The sequence below is a fragment of the Suillus plorans genome (assembly GCF_016647745.1).
Source record: "Suillus plorans strain S12 chromosome Unknown HD556scaffold_69, whole genome shotgun sequence".
Lineage (NCBI taxonomy): Eukaryota > Fungi > Basidiomycota > Agaricomycetes > Boletales > Suillaceae > Suillus > Suillus plorans.
Genome location: NW_024537453.1, coordinates 1 through 21,587, shown reverse-complemented (window position 1 = coordinate 21,587; position 21,587 = coordinate 1). Strand labels below are relative to the sequence as shown.

Genomic DNA, 21,587 nt, shown 5'->3' with positions numbered 1-21,587 from the left:
AGGCTCAGTACTACTACTCAGTCCAGCTGCCAGCAGGCTGTTATGCAGCGTGACAAACTTGAGCTTGAGCTTGAACGTTATGCAATGGCAAAGACTACACGAATAAGTCGCGCCGATCCCCGGAGCAGGTACTATCTTTCAACTATGTTCAAATTATGGACCGTAATACAACCCATTGCGTAGTCTGTCTGACACCCGAGGCCTCAAAGATTTAGCAAGCGGTGATGGAACAACGTTAAATGTGTTAGAAATCCATATGGAGTAGACTTCGAGGCTCCAGTCTTAATAAACCGCTCTATTTCCTGTTGCGTACTACAAGGCTCTGGTAGCACGGAAGCAGGGAACGTGACCAACTTCAGCCATACATCCTGGGGCGCACATTGAGCGACCGGCCGGGGGTTGGTATGCGGAATGGCCAACGAGAGTGTTTGCAATCCTTTGAAAGGAACGCGCGCGATGCACAAAGGATGCATGTGGCCCAAGGAGTCTTTAAATTCAACTTCGCTAACACAGTTGCACTGGAAGGGCTGGTCTTGGAAGGATGTGGACTCGAGTAGGGTGAGGTGTTGGATGGAAGCGAGGAAAGCATATCCATGGACAGATCCCATGAAGGGCCACCATGAAGGAGAGAAACTACCCAATAACGTCAAACTTCTCATGCTCCAAGGAAGCAAAGAATTTTTGTGGTCGACATTTAAGTCGACATCGGAGTTGCACGCATGTTTGAGGCATTTTGAAAGAAGATTTATATCCTTAAAGCTGATTGCGAGGGACGATGCACCGAGAATGACTGGAGCGAGCAGACTGATATCGAACTCGTCTTCAAGCTCGAGCATAGGAAGGGGAAAGTAGGAACGAGGCCCCTGAAAGTGTCCGATTGACATCCTGTCCACGCAAGATGCGTAATCAAAAGCTAGATCATGTTGTTGATCAATGTATGTTTTTTGCATACGCAGAGCCCGTACGAAAGCGAGTAGGTCGCGAGTTGTCGACAATAATACTGTGTGCAAAATTTCAGGCAGCGCAGCGCGCCTGACAATTTTGGAGACCTGGCATAGTGAAAGGGCGGATGAGTATGGATCTCGGGTGAAAGGCGCATATTGAGCAAAAGGTGGTTGTGCCGCATGCTTGAAGATGATGAGGGCGAGCTCAGTCGGAAGGTCGTTAAGTCTGAATGAAATGGGTTCCATGACGTGCGAGTAAGAGACGAAGCTGATTTGGCTCCTTTAACAGGTTTTGACATGGCTAAAAATGACGTCAAGGTGCGTCACAGCCGCATCAATGTAGCTACCCCTGGTGGAACTATATAGCTCAACCCTTCACGAGGCATCTGCATATCCATAGCTGAATGCACTCTGTTTCTTGTTAAAGTCGAGCAGCAAGTAGTATTATGCAGTGATCATAGTCGTAAAAAGAAATGGTTTGACTCCAAGCCCGAACGCACACGGTGACCACCCTATATCGGACGTGCACGTGCCACTGCCACAGGTAACTAGACTGGTTGTGTTTTCTAGTGATTCCCTGCATAGGTGTTGAACGTTAACTTTTGAGATAGGGGCTAGCACTCACTATGCATTCCTCGAAGATGTCACTGGAATTTATGATGCCACAGTCTTAGCGACAATCTGTGGCAAATGCACAGATGGGGCATCATCGATGATCAACGTTCAACAGCGCCCTGGATCACCTGCTGATTCTGAGACGGAACGTTGACATCCGAAACTGTAGCCTTGAAGCAGGTCGCTTCTCTTACGTACGAAGCTCTACGGTGCATAAATCTCAGCAATGTGAAGAATCCTGCAGAGCTCTTCTAGACCTGACACTGAACCGCGCCAACTTAAATGCATCATTCACAAAAATTGTACAAAAATTGGTACATATGTACATATTCGTGAGTGTACAATTCTATATAGAAAGCAAGACTCTTCCTTCCATTCTGGTCTGACTAGGCAGACTAGTAGTGCTTAATATTATACACACGACAGCAGAAGTCAAAAACATTTTGAGTAAGAAAAAAGGAGAAGCATGATGCGCGTTCCGCGGAAAAAAAGCAGCTTCACACAAAGCAAGACATAGACAAGTAACTTTCTATAATGATAGTCATCGCAGGCACAAAGTCAAACGGTCCTACATACAACAATAGCTGTGGATTTCACAATGGTCGCTTGGGAACCAGCTTGACAATTCTGTTCTGCTTGATTATATGCGCATCCTTCCCGAAATAGCGGGCGGACTCGAAGGACCACTGCAGCGTACCGGTAATCCAGTTCTGCAGTCCTTCGACGTACTTAGCCACATCCTTGTCGACTTCTTCTCCCCATGAGGGGAGGACAGCACGGTTTTCTTCGAAGCGTTGGAGGGAGATATTGCATAGCTGGGCGGAGTAGTCAATAGCACCTTGCAGGTCGAGACCTTGTTTGACGATGAGCACAGCAACTAAATTATGGGTGCTATTGCGAGCTTGCTCTATGTTATAGGAGAAAATATCCTGTCAGCAGCGATATCAGTAGTGCCTCAACTTCGACGACAGAATGAGGTATTACATTTGACCAAGAAATGAAGTCATTGGCAGCCTCCTCCAGCGTCATGATGACTGGATGCGAGACTACTTCGTCGGGAAGATCAATCTGACAGGCGAATTCGATAAGGGCAAAGCAAGGCTTGCAGCCGCTCAAGTCGCGCCTAAATTCGATGTAAGATTCAACATCATTGATATGTCCCTTGACGCGGTTCTCCGCCTCCTTGGCCGCGGAGATAAACCATAAGTCCATTGTATGAATAAAGCGCTTTGTGCAGCCAGGGCCGCCAGTCTTCTTAAAGCGACTGAAGTATCTTAAAACCGTAATATGGTTAGAACGTGTGCGCCACGAGAATAGACATACGATTTGCACATCTTTCCACTAGGTCTTTCCGTCTGGAAGTTGACAGGATCGCGGTACGCAGATGTGCAACAGTCACGCATTCTCCATGCATCATTGACATGGAGCAACCTTTCGATCTCGAGCCAGTCATCCAATTTCCATGACCAGCCCAGGAAGTCCGCGCAGACTTGTAGATGGAAAGCATCCGCATCAGGGTAACAAGATGAAACGAAGTAACCTGGGCGCAATATCGTAGTATATTTTGTAACATCGGGCTCTACTAGATGGCCTTCGCTAGCAAGCCATTGTGCACAAGCGCGAGATACCTGATCACAGTGAGGGTTTAGTCGCATGGGGTAGGGCAATTGCTGAAGAAGTCAGGTAAAATAAACTCTGTGGGCTCGGTGTCAGAAGAAGTGACGGTGCAAGTTGCGGCAGAAGCCATGGAGGTTGTCAGACTCGTGAACGTCGAAATGAGGGAATGGAGAAATAAGAGACCCGAGTTATGAGACAAAGACTCTGAAATATGTCACTCTTTATACGATGCCGATCTTGCTAGCGGATGTGTCGTGTTGGCTCGGACTACTGCGTGATTTTGGAAATAAGGGTCCACCGGTCAGATTGAAAGAAAGCGGGGGTGTAAACTCACCTGTTCTATGCGTCACCTACTCGAATTATAGCAAGGTTTGAATCGCGCTTCTTTAAACACATCAGCAAAATCACTGATTCACTTTTTGTACTTAAATGACTTAATAAGCACAAATATGCAAAAATCAGCGGGCAACTTAATCAGGCATGTCAATCTCTGATTCTCGTCTTAATCTTACTTATCCCTCTGGTAGTCAGAAGAAAAAGTGCGCATTGCAAACAAACAGGAAAAAAAGTAAGGAAATATAAGGCGGCAAAGCAACTTGAATGTATTAGTAATAGTACTGGTAGAAAACGGGTAGGAAAAATGTGCGAGTCTGTTATTGGCATCAGCGGGAAAGAAAAGAAACGTTGTGTCAAAGCCCATAGTACTAGGGTAGTATTCTATTTAAAAAAAAGAAGTCAGCAATGATAACGCTAAGTGGAGAGAGAAACTTTACAAATGAGGGCGCGCTCGTCAATGCTCTGAGTCTCCTCCATATCTTCATCCGAGGCATCTCCCCTCGCAGACTTCTTCATATACCTTCGTGCGCGCGAAATAATGATTAGTTTAGAGTCCTCGTTCCTGTTACCGATCGACTTCATGTATGCTTCCGTCTCGTCGTGCCAATTGGCGAAGGAAAATTTGTAACATCCGCTCGACATCTTGCCCGTTACCTTGTTGCGTTTCGCCGGGAGCTTGACAGAAAACTTGCCAGTGGCCATAGACGCGAGAACTTCATCGACATTGATGATGCTGTCTTCGACAAACTTGAGGGCACGTTCAAGCTGGAAACAATCAGAAAAGAAACATGGTTTCAAATTTAAAAAAACTCACGGCAACGACGCAGAGCACAATAACACCGTCCATACCTTTTCCCAAAGTGAGCTCGTCAGTATTCAATGCGGGTACACTGGCATGGTTAGTGATGTGCACGGCCCGGCTTCAGGCCGTGGGCCAGGCCAAGCCGGGCCTGAATAGGCCAAGCCGAGCCGAGCCAAAGTCACGGCCTGGTGACGGCTTTGGCCTGGCCTGGGCTAATGAAAAGCCAAAGCCGCCGGCTCAGGCCGCGGCTTAGTCAACTGTGCCTGCAGCGCCCAAGCTCAAACTGTTTGACGATTGTCGATCGAAAATCTGACTTCTGTCTCATTTTAGCTTTTCAATCACTTACATTGTGTGCATGTTCATGTGGTAAGAATCACAGTGAGTCGCAGACATTCTTTTCAAGCTCGACACAACTCACTTGCCACAGTGTTAGCAGATAGCACACTCATCATTTTCAGTACCTGTCAATTATGGCATCGTCAGTTTCAAGTGAGTGCGCGTTCTCACAGGGCGGTATCACCATCAGCAAGCGCCGAAACCGTCTCAAGGGTGACATTGTTGAGGCACTTCAATGCGTCAAATGCACCCTCCGCCACGACGTACTCTTCCGTGAGCCTGGACCATCATCATCAACTGAGGAAGCTCTCGAGGACTTGGATATTGAGTCAGACACTAACGACTCCGAGAAGCTGAGTGATGCCGAGGATGAAGGTTGGGACGCTCTTCTGGAGGGAGATGAGGATCTCGTAGAATCAGACAGCGACTTCGTGTAAATAGTATGTCATCCTTGTCTGAACCATTTTTCTGTTTTCAGTGCTCGGGCCGCGGCTCAGGCCGAGCCAGGCCAAAGCCAAGCCGTCATTGACGGCTTTGGCCTGGCCCGCAGTTTTTCAAAGCCAAAGCCGTCTGAAGCCAGGTGTTACAGTAACATTTAGACCCCTATACTCATTTCTCTGTCTCCTTCTAAACGGGCCGTCCGTATCACGCTTATCTCTTATCATGTCTATCTCTTATCTCGCCAAGCGGGCTGTCCGCCTCTTCTTGCTTCTATCTTGATAAAGCATCTACAAGCTCCGCTTGAACACTGGTATATAAACCTACTTACCTACTGTTGTATTCCTTACTTTAATCTACTGGGTTTTACCTGGAACATCGTCCTTCAGTAAAGTCTCCAACTTTACTGTCTAAGAACCACTATTCTAAGGGAGTCATCGACACTCGCCTTAGCCAGAACCCTTGATCTCTCAATCGAGAGCATACCTCCGTCTATCTGGCATTTCGCCGATTGTCTATTCAGACACAGATAGCTCGACTCATCCCAGTCGTAACAAAAGATTAAAGTCTTTATCACCTGAACCGTTGCCATCTGCAACGAAACCGACACCACGACTTCGTTAACTCCTTTAATCGGAGCCTTGAACTTAGGAGCGCTACCAACCATTCCTCCTTTGAACACCATGACGACGCAGAACAAAGAAATAGAACTAAAGATCGGTTCCCCTCCCGAATTCGATGGAGACAGGGAAGAATCAAAGAGATTCATGATGAAATGTCATGCATACCTCGACATTAACGACAAAGTCTACGTTGATGATAAAAAGAAGATCATCCTTGTGTTATCCTACATGACGAAAGGAAACGCAGCAGCCTGGGCAGAAGACTTCATGGAAGCAGCCCTAGACCCCAAGAGGAAAGACACCTCTGGACAAATGATCGGCTACGGTACCTGGATCAAATTCAAAAAGGACTTCGACGAAGCCTTTAAACCCATGGACCCCGCCGGAACTGCCATGACGAAGATAAGAGGATTGGAGATGAAAGGAGATCTCCATACCTATATCTCCAATTACAAACTCCTCGCACACCGGGCAGGAATGACCGAACAAGCCCCCCTCATCGAATTCTTTCGACAAGGCTTAGACTACGGGCTTCAAGACAACCTGTATAAAACAGGCGAAACCCTTGATGACTTCGACACTGTCGTCAACTCCTGCATTAATCTCGATAACGCCTTCCAAAGATGGAAAGCCATAAAAAAGAAAGAAAGACCTCAGCAACAGAAGAAGAAGAACTTCGGAAATAGGCATTACATTCCGAAAAGAAACGACGACATGGAAGTCGACCGCATAAGCCGTCTTTCAGACGCAGAATTAAAGAAGCACCTTAAAGAAGGAAGATGCTTCAAATGTCACCAAGTAGGACACCGTGCCAACGACGCCTCCTTCCACCCTAGAGAAAGAGGACAGATCCGAAGAAACAAAGAAGAAGAAAGTAGCAGCGACGACGAAGTCGAAAGTCGCGCTTCCTCCTCCAGGACCCCTATCAGAAGAAAGAAGGAGAGGAACGAAGAAGAAATTCCTAAAAGAAAAGCACCGATCCGAAGGAAGACTATGAAAGAAAAAGCCAAAGAAGTCGAAGAAGAAGAAGACAGCGATTTCACTGAAGTGGAACGCCGCTTCGTGGAAATGGATTTTTAGAAAGGGACGCTGCCTCGACGTCAGTAACTCCCACTCATGTACGACTAATACGTTCTATCGGAACCAGAAATGAATTAAGAATTCCTGCATCCATTTTTTCCGATAAACGCGTACAAACCGTCGAAACATCCATGGTTATCGATTCCGGAGCATCCGGCACCTTTATCAGCGATACCTTCTGCAAAAGGCACAAAATAAAAACCCATAAACTTTCACGACCCTTCCCTGTTATCACCGCCGATGGATCAGACGCTCAAGGAGGACTTATCTCTCGCTATTGCGTACTCACGATCAAAATCGATCAACGAACTATGATCGGAAAGTTCAATGTGGCAAAGTTAGCTAAACAAGACAAAATCCTCCTAGGATTTCCCTGGCTTGCTGCACTAAAACCTCAGATCGATTGGGAGGCCAAGACCGTATTACTCCCATCAACGAAGAGGTCGCTCGCCATAGAAAAAAGCATCGACAGAAAGAGACGCAAGAAGTCACTCCCACCGCTTTTCAGAAAAAGAAAAGAAGTCAGAAAAGAAACGAACTGAACTTGGACAAATTCCAAACTACGGAAGCCGATAGTTGATGAAGAAATACCTAACTATGACACAAAGGACGACGTCTGGTCAGAAAACTTCAAAACTCCAGTCGCAGACCCATTTGACTATCAATTGGCCGACGACGAAGTACTTGTCGAGTATGCCACTGATGGATCCACCGTACGCATCATAAAAGATATGACCTTCGATACCCCACTCGTTCAAGACGGAACATCAAAAAGAGAACAAAACTTTGGAAAAACAAGTAATAAAGCCCAAGAATTCGCGGTTGCAGGAGAAATAGAAAAGCAAAAGAAAACTTTCGAAGAACTCGTCCCCCACTTCCTCCATCAGTATCAAGACGTCTTTGCCAAGGATGGTCTTAACAAACTCCCGCCGGAAAGACCCGGAGTAGATCATCGTATCGACCTCAAACCAGGATTTGTACCCAAAACGTCAAAAGTCTATCCATTATCAGGAAAAGAACGAGAAGCTGTCAAAACATTTATCGAAGAAAACACTAGAAAAGGTTTTATTGTCCCCTCCAAGTCACCTCAAGCCAGCGGATTCTTTTTCGTAGGAAAAAAGAGCGGAGAACTACGTCCTTGTCAGGATTATCGGTATCTCAACGATTGGACCGTACGAAATCAATATCCCCTCCCCTTGCCAAAATCCCTCATCGAACAACTATATGACGCTAAGTATTTCACGAAGATCGACATTAGATCAGGGTACAATAACGTAAGGATCCACCCAGAAGATCGATGGAAAGCTGCGTTTACCACTCAAGAAGGACTGTTCGAGCCAACAGTCATGTTTTTTGGATTAACGAATTCCCCCGCAACTTTCCAAGCATTCATGACCAAACTCTGCCAGAAGCAGATAAACCAAGGATGGCTAGTCATATACATGGACGACCTATTGATCTTCTCAAAGGATCTCCAGCAACACCAAGCACGGACCATCGAAATCCTCGACATCCTTCGAAAAGAAAAACTATTCGTTAAACCGGAAAAATGCACCTTTGATGCACGAGAAGTGGAATATCTGGGAATGATGATCCGACCAGGAGAAGTAGGGATGGAACCCGCCAAAGTAGACGGAATCAAACACTGGCCAACCCCGGAGAACCTAAAAGACACACGGTCTTTCCTAGGATTCTGCAATTTCTACCGGACGTTCATTGCTCACTACTCGGATATCGCTCGACCCCTTATCGACCTCACGAAGAAAGACCACCCTTTTGTTTGGACTAACAAATGTCAGAACGCCTTTGACCACCTTAAAAACGCCTTTTTATCGCAACCAGTACTGAGAAACCCAGATCCAACTCGCCAATTCGCTATTGCTACCGATGCATCGTTGGCAGCAACCGGAGCAGTACTGCTGCAGACTGATGAAAATGGAATGTACCATCCATGCGGTTACCTATCCCAATCTCTCAACCCCGCAGAACGGAACTACGAAATCTTTGACAGAGAACTACTGGCAGTCATCAGAGCACTCTCTGAATGGCGCCACTATTTAGAAGGAAGCCCCCACACCGTGATAGTATTCACGGATCATATGAACCTCCTATACTTCCGCTCCGCCCAAAAGCTGACACGACGACAGGCACGTTGGCAGCTCGCCCTTTCCAATTATCAGTTAGAGCTGCATCACGTCGCAGGGACCAAATTAGCCGCCCCTGACGCCCTTTCTCGACGCCCCGACCATTCACTTGGAAAAGACGATAATGAAAATCGCATTCTCCTCCCTGATACCATGTTCGTGCGACTAATTGACAATGATTTGTCAGAAAGTATTGCACGCAACTCCGCCAACGATCCCGTCTACCAGAAAGCCCTGGAAGCATTGGACGGAGTATGCCTTCCCCCAATGAAATCCGCCCTCTCAGACTGGACGTGCACCAATGGCGTCCTCTTTTATAAAAATAGAGCTTACGTGCCAGCAGCCCAACGACATGACGTGTTATTTAAACACCATGATCATCCCACTGCGGGACATCCCGGACGATTCAAGACGGAAGAACTCGTTAAACGGGATTTTTGGTGGCCCGCCATGGGAACTTACATCCGCAAATACGTTGACGGATGCGCCTTATGTCAGCAAATGAAGGCTGACACGCACCCGGTTACTCCGCCGTTGCGACCGATCCCCTCCATCGCCACTCGCCCCTTCTCCCAAGTCTCTGTTGACCTTATCACCGACCTACCTGTATCGGGCGGTTTTGACTCTATCATGATCGTGGTAGACCATGGGCTTACGAAGGGGGTAATTATTTCACCTTGCAATAAAAACATCACCTCCGAAGGAGTGGCCAGACTATTCCTCAAAAACGTGTTCAAAAGATTCGGCCTCCACGAAAAAGTGATCTCAGACAGAGGACCGCAGTTCATTTCGAAATTCTCTCGAGAACTTGCCCGACTTCTCGGATATCAGATCGCCGCATCAACCGCCTATCACCCCCAGACAGACGGACAAACAGAACGTCTTAACCAAGAACTGGAAACCTATCTACGGATCTATTGCAGGAATAACCCGTTAGAATGGTCAAATCATCTTCCTATCGCCGAATTCGTCCACAATCATCGGAAACACGATGCCAGGAACACGTCCCCGTTCTTCCTCATGATGGGCTATGAACCACGTGGGATCCCTCACATCTTATCAGTATCAGACACGCCAGCAGCAGAAGAAAGACTCAGAAACCTACAGAAGATACGTGAAGAAGCACTCGCTTGTCATAACATCGCCATGCAACGAATGGCAGAAAGATCTCGCCATGGGAAATACCGACCATGGAAGATAGGAGATAAGGTATGGCTTACAGCCACCAATCTCCTGACATCTTTACCTTCTAGGAAACTTGCGCCCAAACGATACGGCCCATTCGTTATCACCGCAGTCTTATCTCCCATCACATTTACTCTAAAACTCCCAGACCAGTGGAAAGTTCACCCCACGTTCCATGCTTCTGAACTATCTTCCTATCGCGAAACGGAGATACACGGACCGAACTACACCGAACCTCCACCTGACATTATCAATGGCGAAGAAGAATATGAAATAGAAGCTATTCTTAGCCATAAAGGCACGGGTAAACGAAGACGCTATCTCGTATCATGGATAGGCTACTCTTCCGGAAGCAACGAATGGATACCCGAGGAGAACCTGCGGAGTTCGAAAGAGCTTTTAACAACATATAAGAAGAGGCACAAGCTAAACTGAACGAACCATTCCCCTGTAAACGAAACCCAAGTAACCAATATGCCCTTCCCCGCATCCACCTACACTTTGCCATACCACTCCACCTTCGAAACCGCCGCCCTCGACTCCAATGACGAACGATACGAAGCCTACATCACCCAAGCTGAAGACCTCACCCTCATTGAGGCAGCACTCCTCTGTCCCCAGCATGCCATTGAGCTCACCAAAGTCCTCTTCGGAAGAAACGCCCACTCTATCAACCTCCTCATCAACATCATTAGAGCCACTGAGATCATCGAACGAGTCTGTCGTCTCGTTGAAGACAACACAGTCCGCCATAGTCTCATGCATATGCAAAGGCGCATACGCAACTTTGCTCTGCGCCTTATTCCTGAAGAAGTTAAAGACGATATTAGAACGGTCATCCACATCGTCTCAGAACAAACCGCAGGGGTTGCGCGCCCACCTTCCCCTATGGGCTCCACTAGAGGAGCCCCTCCTCCCTCATACCAAGACGCTGCTCCTACTTCCTCTTCTCACATTCCTAATGAGTTACTGGCTGCGGTCAATAATCTCGCGCAGACAACGGAAGCCATGTTAGCCTCCCTAAGAGAAGAAAACCACCAAGCGGTCCCCGTACCTGCCCCTACGGTGGAAACTATTGAACACCCCCCCCATCTTTATACTGCGTTCTCTGCTACCCGCGAGGACATCGCCGCCGATCCAAACCAACAACTCTTATCCTATCATGAAGAACAGGATTTGGCCAACGCATTGGCCTCACTCCACATCCATCCCCCACTTATCATTCCAAACTCGTTATCGACGCATACCTTCACGGATGGAATCGTACCCATGCAAGCGCTGGGAAGAACTCAACCTGCCACTCCTGCTGAGCTAATCGCGGAGGCAGAGCAACGAAGTGTAGCCATTAGGCATCCTATGCGACGAACCGATGTAACCAGGAAAAGAACACGAGCTCGGCGCTCTGGTAAAGATAAAGGAAAGAGACGCGCCACCAGTGCAGATGAAGCACTAAGTCCTAAGCCAGGCCCATCACCCCTACGAGCGACTTCTTCTAATCCCGATGAAAACCGCGTATGCAGATACTGCAAGACGCTCGGGCATAGGCCACCTTTCATTTTATTGCCCGCATTATACTGGAGAAACCCCCTACTTCTCTAACCTGGAAAGACGAAGGATTTTACCAGGTACTCGCAACCTGGGAGAATAACGCCGATGAAGCATACGCAGCACTATGCAGAGAAGAAGAAATGCTCTATTCGGAGGAACGCATGAGAGCTGGACCAGAAGACGACTTAGAGTATTCTGACGATCCCATCTACTATGCTAACCAGGATGATTGAATCCGGTGGTTTCAACCCTAGTAAGGGGGTAATGTTACAGTAACATTTAGACCCCTATACTCATTTCTCTGTCTCCTTCTAAACGGGCCGTCCGTATCACGCTTATCTCTTATCATGTCTATCTCTTATCTCGCCAAGCGGGCTGTCCGCCTCTTCTTGCTTCTATCTTGATAAAGCATCTACAAGCTCCGCTTGAACACTGGTATATAAACCTACCTACCTACTGTTGTATTCCTTACTTTAATCTACTGGGTTTTACCTGGAACATTGTCCTTCAGTAAAGTCTCCAACTTTACTGTCTAAGAACCACTATTCTAAGGGAGTCATCGACACTCGCCTTAGCCAGAACCCTTGATCTCTCAATCGAGAGCATACCTCACGTCTATCTGGCATTTTGCCGATTGTCTACTCAGACAGAGATACCTCGACTCATCCCAGTCGTAACACCTGCACTTCGAGAGCGTTCGGTGCCTCCTCAGCCTGCTCTTCGAGAGCGTTCGGTGCCTTTGCAGCTTCCTATACAAGATGTGTTTTACGAGGCTCCTCTTATCAATTCATCTGAGAATGCTCGCCCAGATGGTGGCCAGCCTCCACAGCCCAACTTCTTTACAAAACCCTCGTTTCTACCACTGGAACAATATGACTTCAGTGGTATGATGTTGGGTTCCTTCGAAAATGGCGGAGATGACAACCACATTGCCGGCTCATCGACGTTGCTACCTGCTGTGCCTCAGACTTACATCACACCTCCTACTCCGACAGGGCCTGCAGAATGGGAGGGTCATCCTTACACTGACGGCTTTCCCATGGATGATGCTTTCGACTTCCCCATGGACGATACATCTGATGTCGTCCCTGCAGTGAAGGGGCGAAGATTTCAGACAGCGAATGCTGTGCTCCGAGAGGGATTCGTGGAACTCGAACGTATGATTCAAGATCTAAGTAGCAAAACAGCCATCCCCACTCATCAGATCGTCATACTTTGGAACAAGAGCCATGCGCGCTCCACCAGTACTGTCAACCATTGGAACGCTTACAGTAGTTACTTCAAGGACCACCTCAAGGACGAGCTTGCGAGGCTCGGCAGGAGGGCCCCCGAGATTCATGGCACACCAAGTGAGTTTTACATCTTGTGGCCGATGTTCTGTCATTCTAATGCGGTGATTCAAGGTGCCACTGTGCGCCGTAATTGCTATGAACTCTTCAAGGCAGCATTCCCGGACAAGTGGCAAAACATCCTCGAGCTTCATGAACAGTCAGCGATGCTCCTGGGTATTCCTCAGACGGTTGCTATGCGGGGTCAAGAGTTCCACAAATTTGGCACAAAGATCTCTGGCCTTGTGAGTATAATTCCGTCATGTTTTACTATTGTGTTACTGAGGGTAGACAGATGGACTCTGCAGCAGCTCGCTATGGCTTTGAGGCTGCTTTTGTAGCGTGCGGAAAAGTCGTTAATCAAGACGGCTCGCTGGGCCTAGCCCATACGACACCTGGAGCTGAGGGTGTGAGTATTTGTAGGCCACATAAACGTCACCTAATCACTATCTTAATTTTAGTTTTGGAAATCGCGCTGTAGGGCTGATGAAGATACTATCATCGGTCACTTGAAAGCCAGGTATAGTAAGTATTGTCTCGACGTTCCTGGTGACGAAGTTCTCATGTAATCATTAGTAACCTGACATCACTCGGTGTCGTCGAAGAGGCCTTTGATGAAGACAGCATTGGGATCGATGCCAACGTACGCGGGGCTTCAGTCCCCCCTTCAGAATCTCTCGACATTTCCAAGCATGGAATCAAGTGGATCAAGGATGAGTTGCATCGTCAAATTGGTATTTTGAGTGTATTTCATTTGTCGTTTGTTCGCTGACACTGAGGGACAGATGCACTGGGCGGAAAACTAACGTCCAACAAGATTTTTCCGTGGAAGACACTGCCATCGGAGCTCACGCGTATGTCAATGATCATCAAAGGATATCCGGAGGACATGCTCCTCCCAGGTGGTTTTCATACCACCGTAATAAAGGTATCGCAAACCTGACTCTGAAGGAGACCGGCATTGTCATCGCAGCCTTGAAGGCGGGGACCATGAGCATCAAAAAAATTGCCGAAGCTAAGCGAGGTATGTTTTTATTCAATTTCAGTCTTCGCCTGCTTACAAATGATCTTTTTATACAGCTAAAGTCCTCACTTCTGAGTGCCCAGTAGTGGAGGGCGCGCCTCCTGCAGCAGATTCGGTTCATACTGCAGGACGTCGCCTTTTTGTGAATGGCAAATCGGATCGCCTGGGTGCTCTGCGCCTGAAGCAGAGCACAGCTACTTCCATAGTCAAAGGCAAAACATCAAAGAAAGCATCGGCACTGCCTGCTTCCACAACATCTCTTGCTGACGAGTCCGATGACGAACCAAGCGTGTCTGCACCTGTCCGCCCCAGCCTCCCCCCTCCCGAGAATTCAAAGTCGTTAAGTGCCCGACGGGCCAGAAGAAGGTCGACAAGGAGGTCATTTCCTTGGCATCTAGTGATACTCCGTCTGGCTCAGAGGACCTAGATGAAAACCTGGAGGAATCAGTGGTTCTCGACTCCGATTACCAAGATGATGTTTCCTCCAAGAAGCGGAAGGCGAAATCCGAAGGCGCCTCGCGAGCATCCAAAAGAGGTCACCGTCTGTTGCGCCTGCAGAGAAGGCAGTCTCAGCAAAGAAGATGAAAGGTAAGGTACCTGTGAGGCCTAAACCCAAGGTGCCTGAGAGGAGAGCACCGTCGGGGACTGCTGAGTCCTCCGGTGATGAACATATTCGAGATGTATGAGGTATGTTTGTTCCTCTTGCATTTGCTTCTATAAGGCGACTGATGTATATTGTAGCCAAACCTGCTAAACGTCTGCTTAATGGTTCGTCAGCTCAAGGTATGAATTTGTTGACTACATTGTTACAATTTCCATTGACTGACACGATCCTTAGAGCATCCTGTGACTGCAGTCGATCCCATCGTGGATAATGACGTCGATGCTCCTGACGGTAGTGCCGTCAACAAAGCTGCAGCAGAGACTCGCTCGAGCAATGCTGATGCTACCAACAGCCTCCCCACACGTCCCTTGCCTCCCTCGCCAACTCGTCATGCTTCGGTAGACTTATTCCCGGACAACATCGTGCGTGCAGGATCTCTCGCACCAGCTTCTAAGTCGCCTGTTGTGCGACCTCCATCCCTGCAGGCGGGGAATCTCTTGGGCCAGCAGCTAAGTCGCCTCTCATGCAACCTCCATCCCTGCAGCCTGCGACAATTCACGACCAACCCATTGGGCGCAGGGAGCCTGTCATGGGGATGCCATGATCCCATCATGAGCGGCGTACCGAATCCGAGATGGCGGCTGCACCTACCGACGGAGACTTTAATGCCGAGAGTCACTCCATGACGCGGGCGCACGATGCAGACATGAGACCAGGGATGTATGGTCCACGCCCAAGGGGTCCAATGCCATCGCGCTATGGACAAGGCTTTGCTCGTTACCCGCCGCCCGAATATTACCATGACTCCCGTATGGCTCATGCCCCCCAGCCCCCCCATGGTCCTCAGCCTCAGTATCACGGTGATTACCATGATGCTCCCTACCACAATTCTCACGATGGATACGACGGTTATGTCGAGACTTATTGGCACCCTCCCAGCAGTGCATATTTTGGTCCACAAGGCAGATACCAGCATGGGTATGGGCGTGAGTATCCTAACGAGTACCCCAAGGACCAGGAGGATTGAGGACGAACTCCTTAGGCTCGCAGGCCTCATTTTTTGCATTCAGGTGACTTCCTCGGCCGCGTATATATTGAGTTGTTTCGTCATTTTTGGTTGTCGTGCTTGCTGTCGAACGTTGACGTATCTACCGTGTCCTTTGTATCTACCATAGTATCAGCCAATGCAATGTTTTGTATGTGATCAGGCCTCGTTTGACTCCTCAAGACAATCACGATCACGGAGGATTGGGTGCAGAAATGGAATAAAACATTCAAACTGGAATATGGAAGTATGGAAGTATGGATAACATACAGATACGGAGAGGCTCCAGAACACATCCGCTATCACACTTGCTGACATCTGGAGATGCTGACATGGGGAGGCAGGCAGTGAGCATCTGGAGAGGCTGCTATGTTGAGGCTCTCCAGGGAACATACCAGGAGGTTGCGCTTACCCTCTGTGATGAGGCTCTGGTTACATGCTCTCGAGGGATGGCCACACATCCTTGGAAAACTAGGGCGAAGCCTCCTGGAGGAGGGGGTCTCTTAGACTATATATTTGCTACATAATAATAGGGTCTGACGGTATGTGGGAACATCTTGAAAGTGCTGCCAAGGGTGCACCACTCTGGCTACGACTCGGAGCCTCTGCGTCATCCTGCTCCTCCAGCTGGTACTCTCGAATGGCGTCTTCAAAGGCCTTGTTCTCAGTGTGGACCCGGGATGTAGTACTAGCCGATGACAGACCGAGTGATTCAACACCTGCATGAAACTTCGAAGCATGAATGTTAGAATACTAGAGTAATAGTAAGTCAAAACATACCGGCCTACATCATGCAGATTGGTACAGATTCTCTCGAGAAGTTTGTAAGGTGCAGTGCGCTCATCAAAGCGCAGCAGTGAGCCCAAATGATTATTGTAGACAGCTCCATATGTAGCGGATGTGAACTTGATGTCTTCTTTGATGCCTGGCAGCCACTCGTCGATACAACATTCGATCTATGAATAAGACATTGTTAGTGCCCTCATAAGAACTTGAATACAAAATAAGCTCACCGCTGTAAGCACGAGTGCGAGAGCTCTAACAGGAAAGGGATTGAAGTACTTATGGTAGATGAGGCCCTCGTCGTTCCGATTTGAGAACCACATGAGGTTGATGCCCTCTTGGAGCAATTCGGTTTTGTAGACTCCCTTCTTTGACGACCAGTCCTATTATCCAATGTCAGCACACAGTAATATAGATTGTCATCTGCGTACCTTGAATATAAAGGCTGAATCGGCTTTCAACGACTCTGCCCGATCTCGGTTCTGTTGCATCACCTGCATGGAATTACTTGCCCGGAAACCATAAAAAGAACTAGTCAGCAGGCGCATCTTGGTTTTGAGTTCACCTCGCACATGTGATGTGCGATTTAAGAGCTTCATATCAATCAGACCCAGAGCGTGGTATGAACAGATTGCTTACCATTTTGACTGCTAAAGGTGTTATTTTGACATCAATATCTTTAATTTTGCATGCCTCGTGCCAGGCCTCTTTGGCCAAATTTGTCTCGACGGCGACAGAATCAGGAAACGGGGCTCGTGTGACAATCAGACATCGAAAAATTGAGCAGGCCGTTGTGAGAATCTCTTTGGAGATGTTGTCAAAGTCGCTGGCTTTGACACGTTGACGCGAACCGTCCGAGTTTTTCTTGACCTTCGGGACTATCAGGACATCTTCTAAGGACATGTTGAATTGTCGCTTGGTCCCCCGAGCTATTGGCAATGGTTCACCAGTGTTGTCGTCATCGTTGTCGTCATCCAGGTCGGTTGACTCAGACCTGTCATCGTCATCAGCGTCCAAGGTAGGAGTGTCGTCTGGAGCATCATTGAGATGGGCATTGGCCGCATTCAAGTTGCTTCGTGGTGCTGGATAAAGTCAAACAGAGGGATATTAGGATAGTCAGGCTAATATTGATAGAAAACACATACCCTTTTTTCCTTTCGTGTTCCGGTCAGTATTAGTAGGCACTATGTGTGCGCTGGTGTTGCTGTGGCGCCATCTCGGGGGAATTTTGCCTGCGCTGAACTTCAGGGCACTAGTGTTTGACAACTTTGTCTTGATGCTGTGATCGGAGAACTGAATAAAGTATGGTCAGTGGCTCGTTTAAGTTAGGAAAGAAGAAAAAAGCTCAGACCATCATATCTTCTTGCCTGTCGATGTCGCTATGCAGCTCCGAAGGCTCTTGCTCAAAGTTGTCGGGACGGTCTTGATAGGCGGCCTTCAGTGCCTTTTTCTTCTGCTTTTCCGACTTCTGTTCCTTGACTTCTTGACGACGGGTAATATGTTGAGATTCAGAAACTATAGAGGATCATGAGCGAGTAAAATACAATATTTTAGTAGTACTTACAACGGTAGGATTCTTTTTCAGTTGGTCAACGCTCTCGACCGCTTGCGGTGCGCACACTCGGTGGTGCTGCAGGCATTGACGAGGTAGTGCGCGCATTCAGCGGTGCTGCAGGCATTGACGAGGTGGGCTTAAATTTTTGCTGCTTGGAGGCAGCCTTAGTATGAGGTGCCATGGTCACTAGAGCACAAGGTGTGATTAGCGTTAGCAAAATATATAAGACCATAAAACATACAAACAACTCACAATTGAACCTTGATTGTTCGTTGATTCCAGGGCTCGTTTGGCTAAAAGCTGTGTGTTTAATGAAAGAAAGGATAAAAAGATTTGAGCGTACCGTCACAATATTTTTTCACTGTCATGGATACCCTCAATGTTAAAAAAACGGTACAAAGCTTGCTTCAAACACTCACCACACTCTGACGAATCCTCCAGCACAATGTCACCATCTGCCGGTCACAAAGACGCTGCTCGTAAAGACGGGAACTCGAGATCAAAAGGTCAGTTATCCCATTGCCCCTCCCAATTATCGCAATGTACTTACCAGTGGCCTGCAGGCCAAAGCTCGAAGAGCCTGACACAGGCCCCATGTTCCCGCGCCCTCCATTTCGTCAGACTCCAGGCCCCATCTGGTTTCCCAAATATACTTGCAAGCTCATTTTGGAGCGCTGGGAGGCAGAAGTGAAGGCCTGCGAGAACGCCAAAAAATTGCAACTAATAGAATTAGTACCAGGCACTGGCACTCCTAGCCTCTTACAAGCGAGCTTGCGAAGACTCGTTAGTGAGCGCTGGGATGCAGAAGTGAAGCGTTGTGAGGAGGCGAAGGGTGCAACTTTTAGAATTGCTTCTGGCCGCCCATGGTATTTTGAAACTAGTGTAGCGTGGCAACTAGAAGGTACAGTCATCTGGTAAAAATTTACGGCACATGTCAGAAATGCTATGGAGTTGTGCCAGGAAAATAAACTTGAACCTTGTGATGAGGAGAGCCTACCGATATTGGTGAAACAACGGAGCTAGTCTCCATAAGCGATTGCGTTCAGGTGGGTTCTTGGAAGAGCCGGGAGCTAGTCTCCATAACCGACTGTGTTCATGTGGTTTCTTGGGAGAGCTGGGAGCTAGTCTCCATAAGCGATTGCGTTCAGGTGGGTTCTTGGGAGAGCCGTCCACTGCACCCCATGGATCGTCCTTCCAATCAACAAAACCATTGGGATTGCGTTCAGGTGGGTTCTTGGGAGAGCCGTCCACTGCACCCCATCGATCGTCCTCCCAATCAACAAAACCAACATGGATAGCTAGTCTCCATAACTGACTGCGTTCTCAGTGTGCCTAGATTGAGTCCAGGCCAGGGCGCATGAAAATTATTTTAAGTAGGTACATTACAAATCAGAATCGAAACACTCACTCGAAACACTCACTCGAAACATTCACCAACCATGCCCCAGTGCTGCGTATTTTGTGGTAAGGAGTTCCCTACAAGGGGTGGTGTCAAGAGACACATAACTGGCCGCCCTGAATGTAGAAGGGCATGGGAGTTAACGATCGAAGAAACTGAGGCCACCTATGATGAAGATGGCCCACAAGTGGACTTTGCTTACGATGATGTTGGCAGCTCATTTGGCCTGCCGCTTCGTCGCTCACGTTCCAAGTCCTCCGATGCTGATCAAGGCAACCCACCAGCGCTGAAAAGTCGGAGGGTGACCATCGAGGAGGTTTCTGATGAAGATGCTGTGAGAACAAATAGTGGGCGATATTTCAAGGAATGCCCTGATGGTGGACGGACTCTGCGGGAGGGAGAAACTGGTTTTGAGAGCTATCGGAAGTATAAAAAAAGCATGGGTGAGGACGAGTGGGCACCTTTTTGCGATGAGTACGTACCCTGTTGTCTTCATCTCCTCTGCAAAATGATTGATTTCAGTCGCCAGGGAAGAATGGGGACTCGCAGAGTGGCTCGTTAAAAGTCTGGGCCAGACCCGAACCAATGATTTTCTAAAGTTGCCGATAGTAAGTTACACATTGACCGCTGAAAGAATTGGACTTACTGGTGTGACAGACACGAAACCGAATGCAACCATCCTTCCACAACAACCGATCGTTCCTCCAGAAGGTCGATGAACTTCCGCATGGAGCTGCCTGGAGCTGCAAGAAGATCAGTGTCCGGGGAAACCAAACAGACGAGAAGGGTGAACCATTGCATGAAGATGTCGAGCTTTGGATGCGTGATCCTGTGGAGTGCATCAAAGACCTGATCGGAAATCCTCAATTCAAGGATCACATGGTGTACGCACCTGCACAAGCATACACAGACTCTGCGGGACTCAACCGAGTGATTGGTGACATGTGGACTGCAGATTGGTGGGGGGAAAAGCAAGTGAGTATGCGATCCAAAAAGTTAAGCAAAGACTGACCTACAACGTCCAGAAACAGTTACCGAAAGGAGCGACCATAGCACCTATCATTCTTGCTTCAGACAAGACATGTTTGTCACAGTTCCGAGGTGACAAATCTGCGTGGCCTATATACCTCTCAATCGGCAACATTGCCAAAGAAAAAAGGCGACAACTGTCAGCACGAGCAACAGTCCTGATTGGGTACTTACCTGCAGAAAAACTCGAATGCTTTACATCAGATACACGCTCCCTTGCTGGTTACCGGCTCTTCCACCATTGTATGTCCCTCCTGCTGCAACCGCTCATTGCTGCAGGACAAAATGGCATTGAAATGGTATGCGCTGACTCGATGATCCGCCAAGTTTACCCGATCCTTGCAGCATATGTGGCGGATTTCCCTGAACAATGCCTGGTGCATGTTGCAAGGAGAACCGTTGCCCAAAATGTCTGGTTGCGGCGGATGAAAGAGGTGATCCACTGAGTACACCGATGCGGGACCCTCCATTGATAAAAGAGATATTGAAGAAGCGACAAAATGGTCAACATCCAGCTGAATTCAAAGACTATGGATTACGCACCGTCTATCATCCTTTTTGGGCTGACCTTCCACACACAGACATCTTCCTTGCCTTCACACCCGACCTCCTACACCAACTCCACAAGGGTCTTCAAAGATCACTTGGTTAAATGGTGCCTTGATATCGTTGGTCAAGCTGAAATGGACGCACGCTTCAAAGCCATACCGGATTATCCGGTCTTCGGCACTTCAAAAAGGAATCTCGACGGTGAAACAATGGACGGGTACAGAACACAAGCAGATGCAGCGTGTTTTTGTAGGGTTGCTTGCTGGTGCAGTACCAAGGTATGCTTCAAACATGCTTAACAAGGCTCGCACTGACAGAATCATTTTTTAATATTTACCAGTGGAGTGTTGGTGGTTGCACGCGCTATTCTAGATTTTTCTTATTATGCGCAGCTTCGAATACACACAGTTGACACCCTTGATCATCTGGAGAGCGCCCTTTCGGTATTTCACGCCAACAAAGAAATCCTGCGCGAACTCGAAGTTCGAGATCATTTCAATATTCCTAAATTGCACCAACTCTCGCACTACGTCCAGTCCATCTCATTGTTCGGTACTACTGACGGGTTCAACACCGAGCTTCCTGAACAAACTGCATATCGAC

At 48.1% G+C, this 21,587-nt stretch overlaps 6 protein-coding genes across 6 annotated transcripts; 3 read left to right on the top strand and 3 right to left on the bottom strand.

Annotated features, from left to right (window-relative positions):
* Positions 1-80: 80 nt before the first annotated feature.
* Positions 81-1,601, bottom strand: HD556DRAFT_861880 (uncharacterized protein). The gene is made up of 3 exons (XM_041311862.1): positions 1,570-1,601; positions 1,292-1,521; positions 81-1,245 (listed from the first exon to the last, which is right to left on the bottom strand). Exon 3 carries the CDS (start codon positions 1,188-1,190, stop codon positions 204-206), a length of 987 nt encoding a protein of 328 aa, XP_041155554.1. The 5' UTR covers positions 1,191-1,245; positions 1,292-1,521; positions 1,570-1,601; the 3' UTR covers positions 81-203.
* Positions 1,602-2,108: 507 nt separating this feature from the next.
* Positions 2,109-3,309, bottom strand: HD556DRAFT_861169 (isoprenoid synthase domain-containing protein). The gene is made up of 3 exons (XM_041311859.1): positions 2,883-3,309; positions 2,544-2,832; positions 2,109-2,488 (listed from the first exon to the last, which is right to left on the bottom strand). The coding sequence occupies exons 1-3, from the start codon at positions 3,212-3,214 to the stop codon at positions 2,153-2,155; spliced, it is 957 nt and encodes a 318-aa protein (XP_041155553.1). The 5' UTR covers positions 3,215-3,309; the 3' UTR covers positions 2,109-2,152.
* An 8,706-nt stretch (positions 3,310-12,015) lies between these two features.
* On the top strand, positions 12,016-15,228 carry HD556DRAFT_1447895 (uncharacterized protein; the record flags this gene model as incomplete). The annotated part of the gene is made up of 13 exons (XM_041307358.1): positions 12,016-12,045; positions 12,315-13,017; positions 13,072-13,241; positions 13,292-13,405; positions 13,458-13,516; positions 13,573-13,730; positions 13,782-13,850; positions 13,925-14,020; positions 14,077-14,321; positions 14,381-14,561; positions 14,762-14,803; positions 14,859-15,050; positions 15,110-15,228. The coding sequence occupies 13 exons, from the start codon at positions 12,016-12,018 to the stop codon at positions 15,226-15,228; spliced, it is 2,178 nt and encodes a 725-aa protein (XP_041155552.1).
* A 1,247-nt stretch (positions 15,229-16,475) lies between these two features.
* HD556DRAFT_1222585 (uncharacterized protein) lies at positions 16,476-17,334 on the bottom strand (the record flags this gene model as incomplete). The annotated part of the gene is made up of 4 exons (XM_041296835.1): positions 16,476-16,625; positions 16,683-16,835; positions 16,884-17,045; positions 17,092-17,334. Coding segments are annotated over 4 exons (708 nt in total), but the record flags the coding sequence as incomplete, so codon positions are not given.
* A 1,052-nt stretch (positions 17,335-18,386) lies between these two features.
* Positions 18,387-18,925, top strand: HD556DRAFT_1312069 (uncharacterized protein; the record flags this gene model as incomplete). The annotated part of the gene is made up of 2 exons (XM_041300618.1): positions 18,387-18,513; positions 18,561-18,925. 2 exons carry the CDS (start codon positions 18,387-18,389, stop codon positions 18,923-18,925), a joined length of 492 nt encoding a protein of 163 aa, XP_041155550.1.
* Positions 18,926-19,446: 521 nt separating this feature from the next.
* HD556DRAFT_1312068 (uncharacterized protein) lies at positions 19,447-21,536 on the top strand (the record flags this gene model as incomplete). The annotated part of the gene is made up of 6 exons (XM_041300617.1): positions 19,447-19,880; positions 19,936-20,014; positions 20,064-20,381; positions 20,501-20,869; positions 21,017-21,262; positions 21,377-21,536. Coding segments are annotated over 6 exons (1,606 nt in total), but the record flags the coding sequence as incomplete, so codon positions are not given.
* Between the last annotated feature and the right edge of the window lie 51 nt (positions 21,537-21,587).

Coding starts and splice junctions, on each gene's coding strand:
- HD556DRAFT_861880 (XM_041311862.1), bottom strand. CDS start 1,190: ATGGAACCCATTTCATTCAGACTTAACGACCTTCCGACTGAGCTCGCC.
- HD556DRAFT_861169 (XM_041311859.1), bottom strand. CDS start 3,214: ATGCGACTAAACCCTCACTGTGATCAGGTATCTCGCGCTTGTGCACAA. Junction 2,833..2,882: donor AGTGGAAAGATGTGCAAATC/GTATGTCTATTC, acceptor TACGGTTTTAAG/ATACTTCAGTCGCTTTAAGA. Junction 2,489..2,543: donor ACTTCATTTCTTGGTCAAAT/GTAATACCTCAT, acceptor CGCTGCTGACAG/GATATTTTCTCCTATAACAT.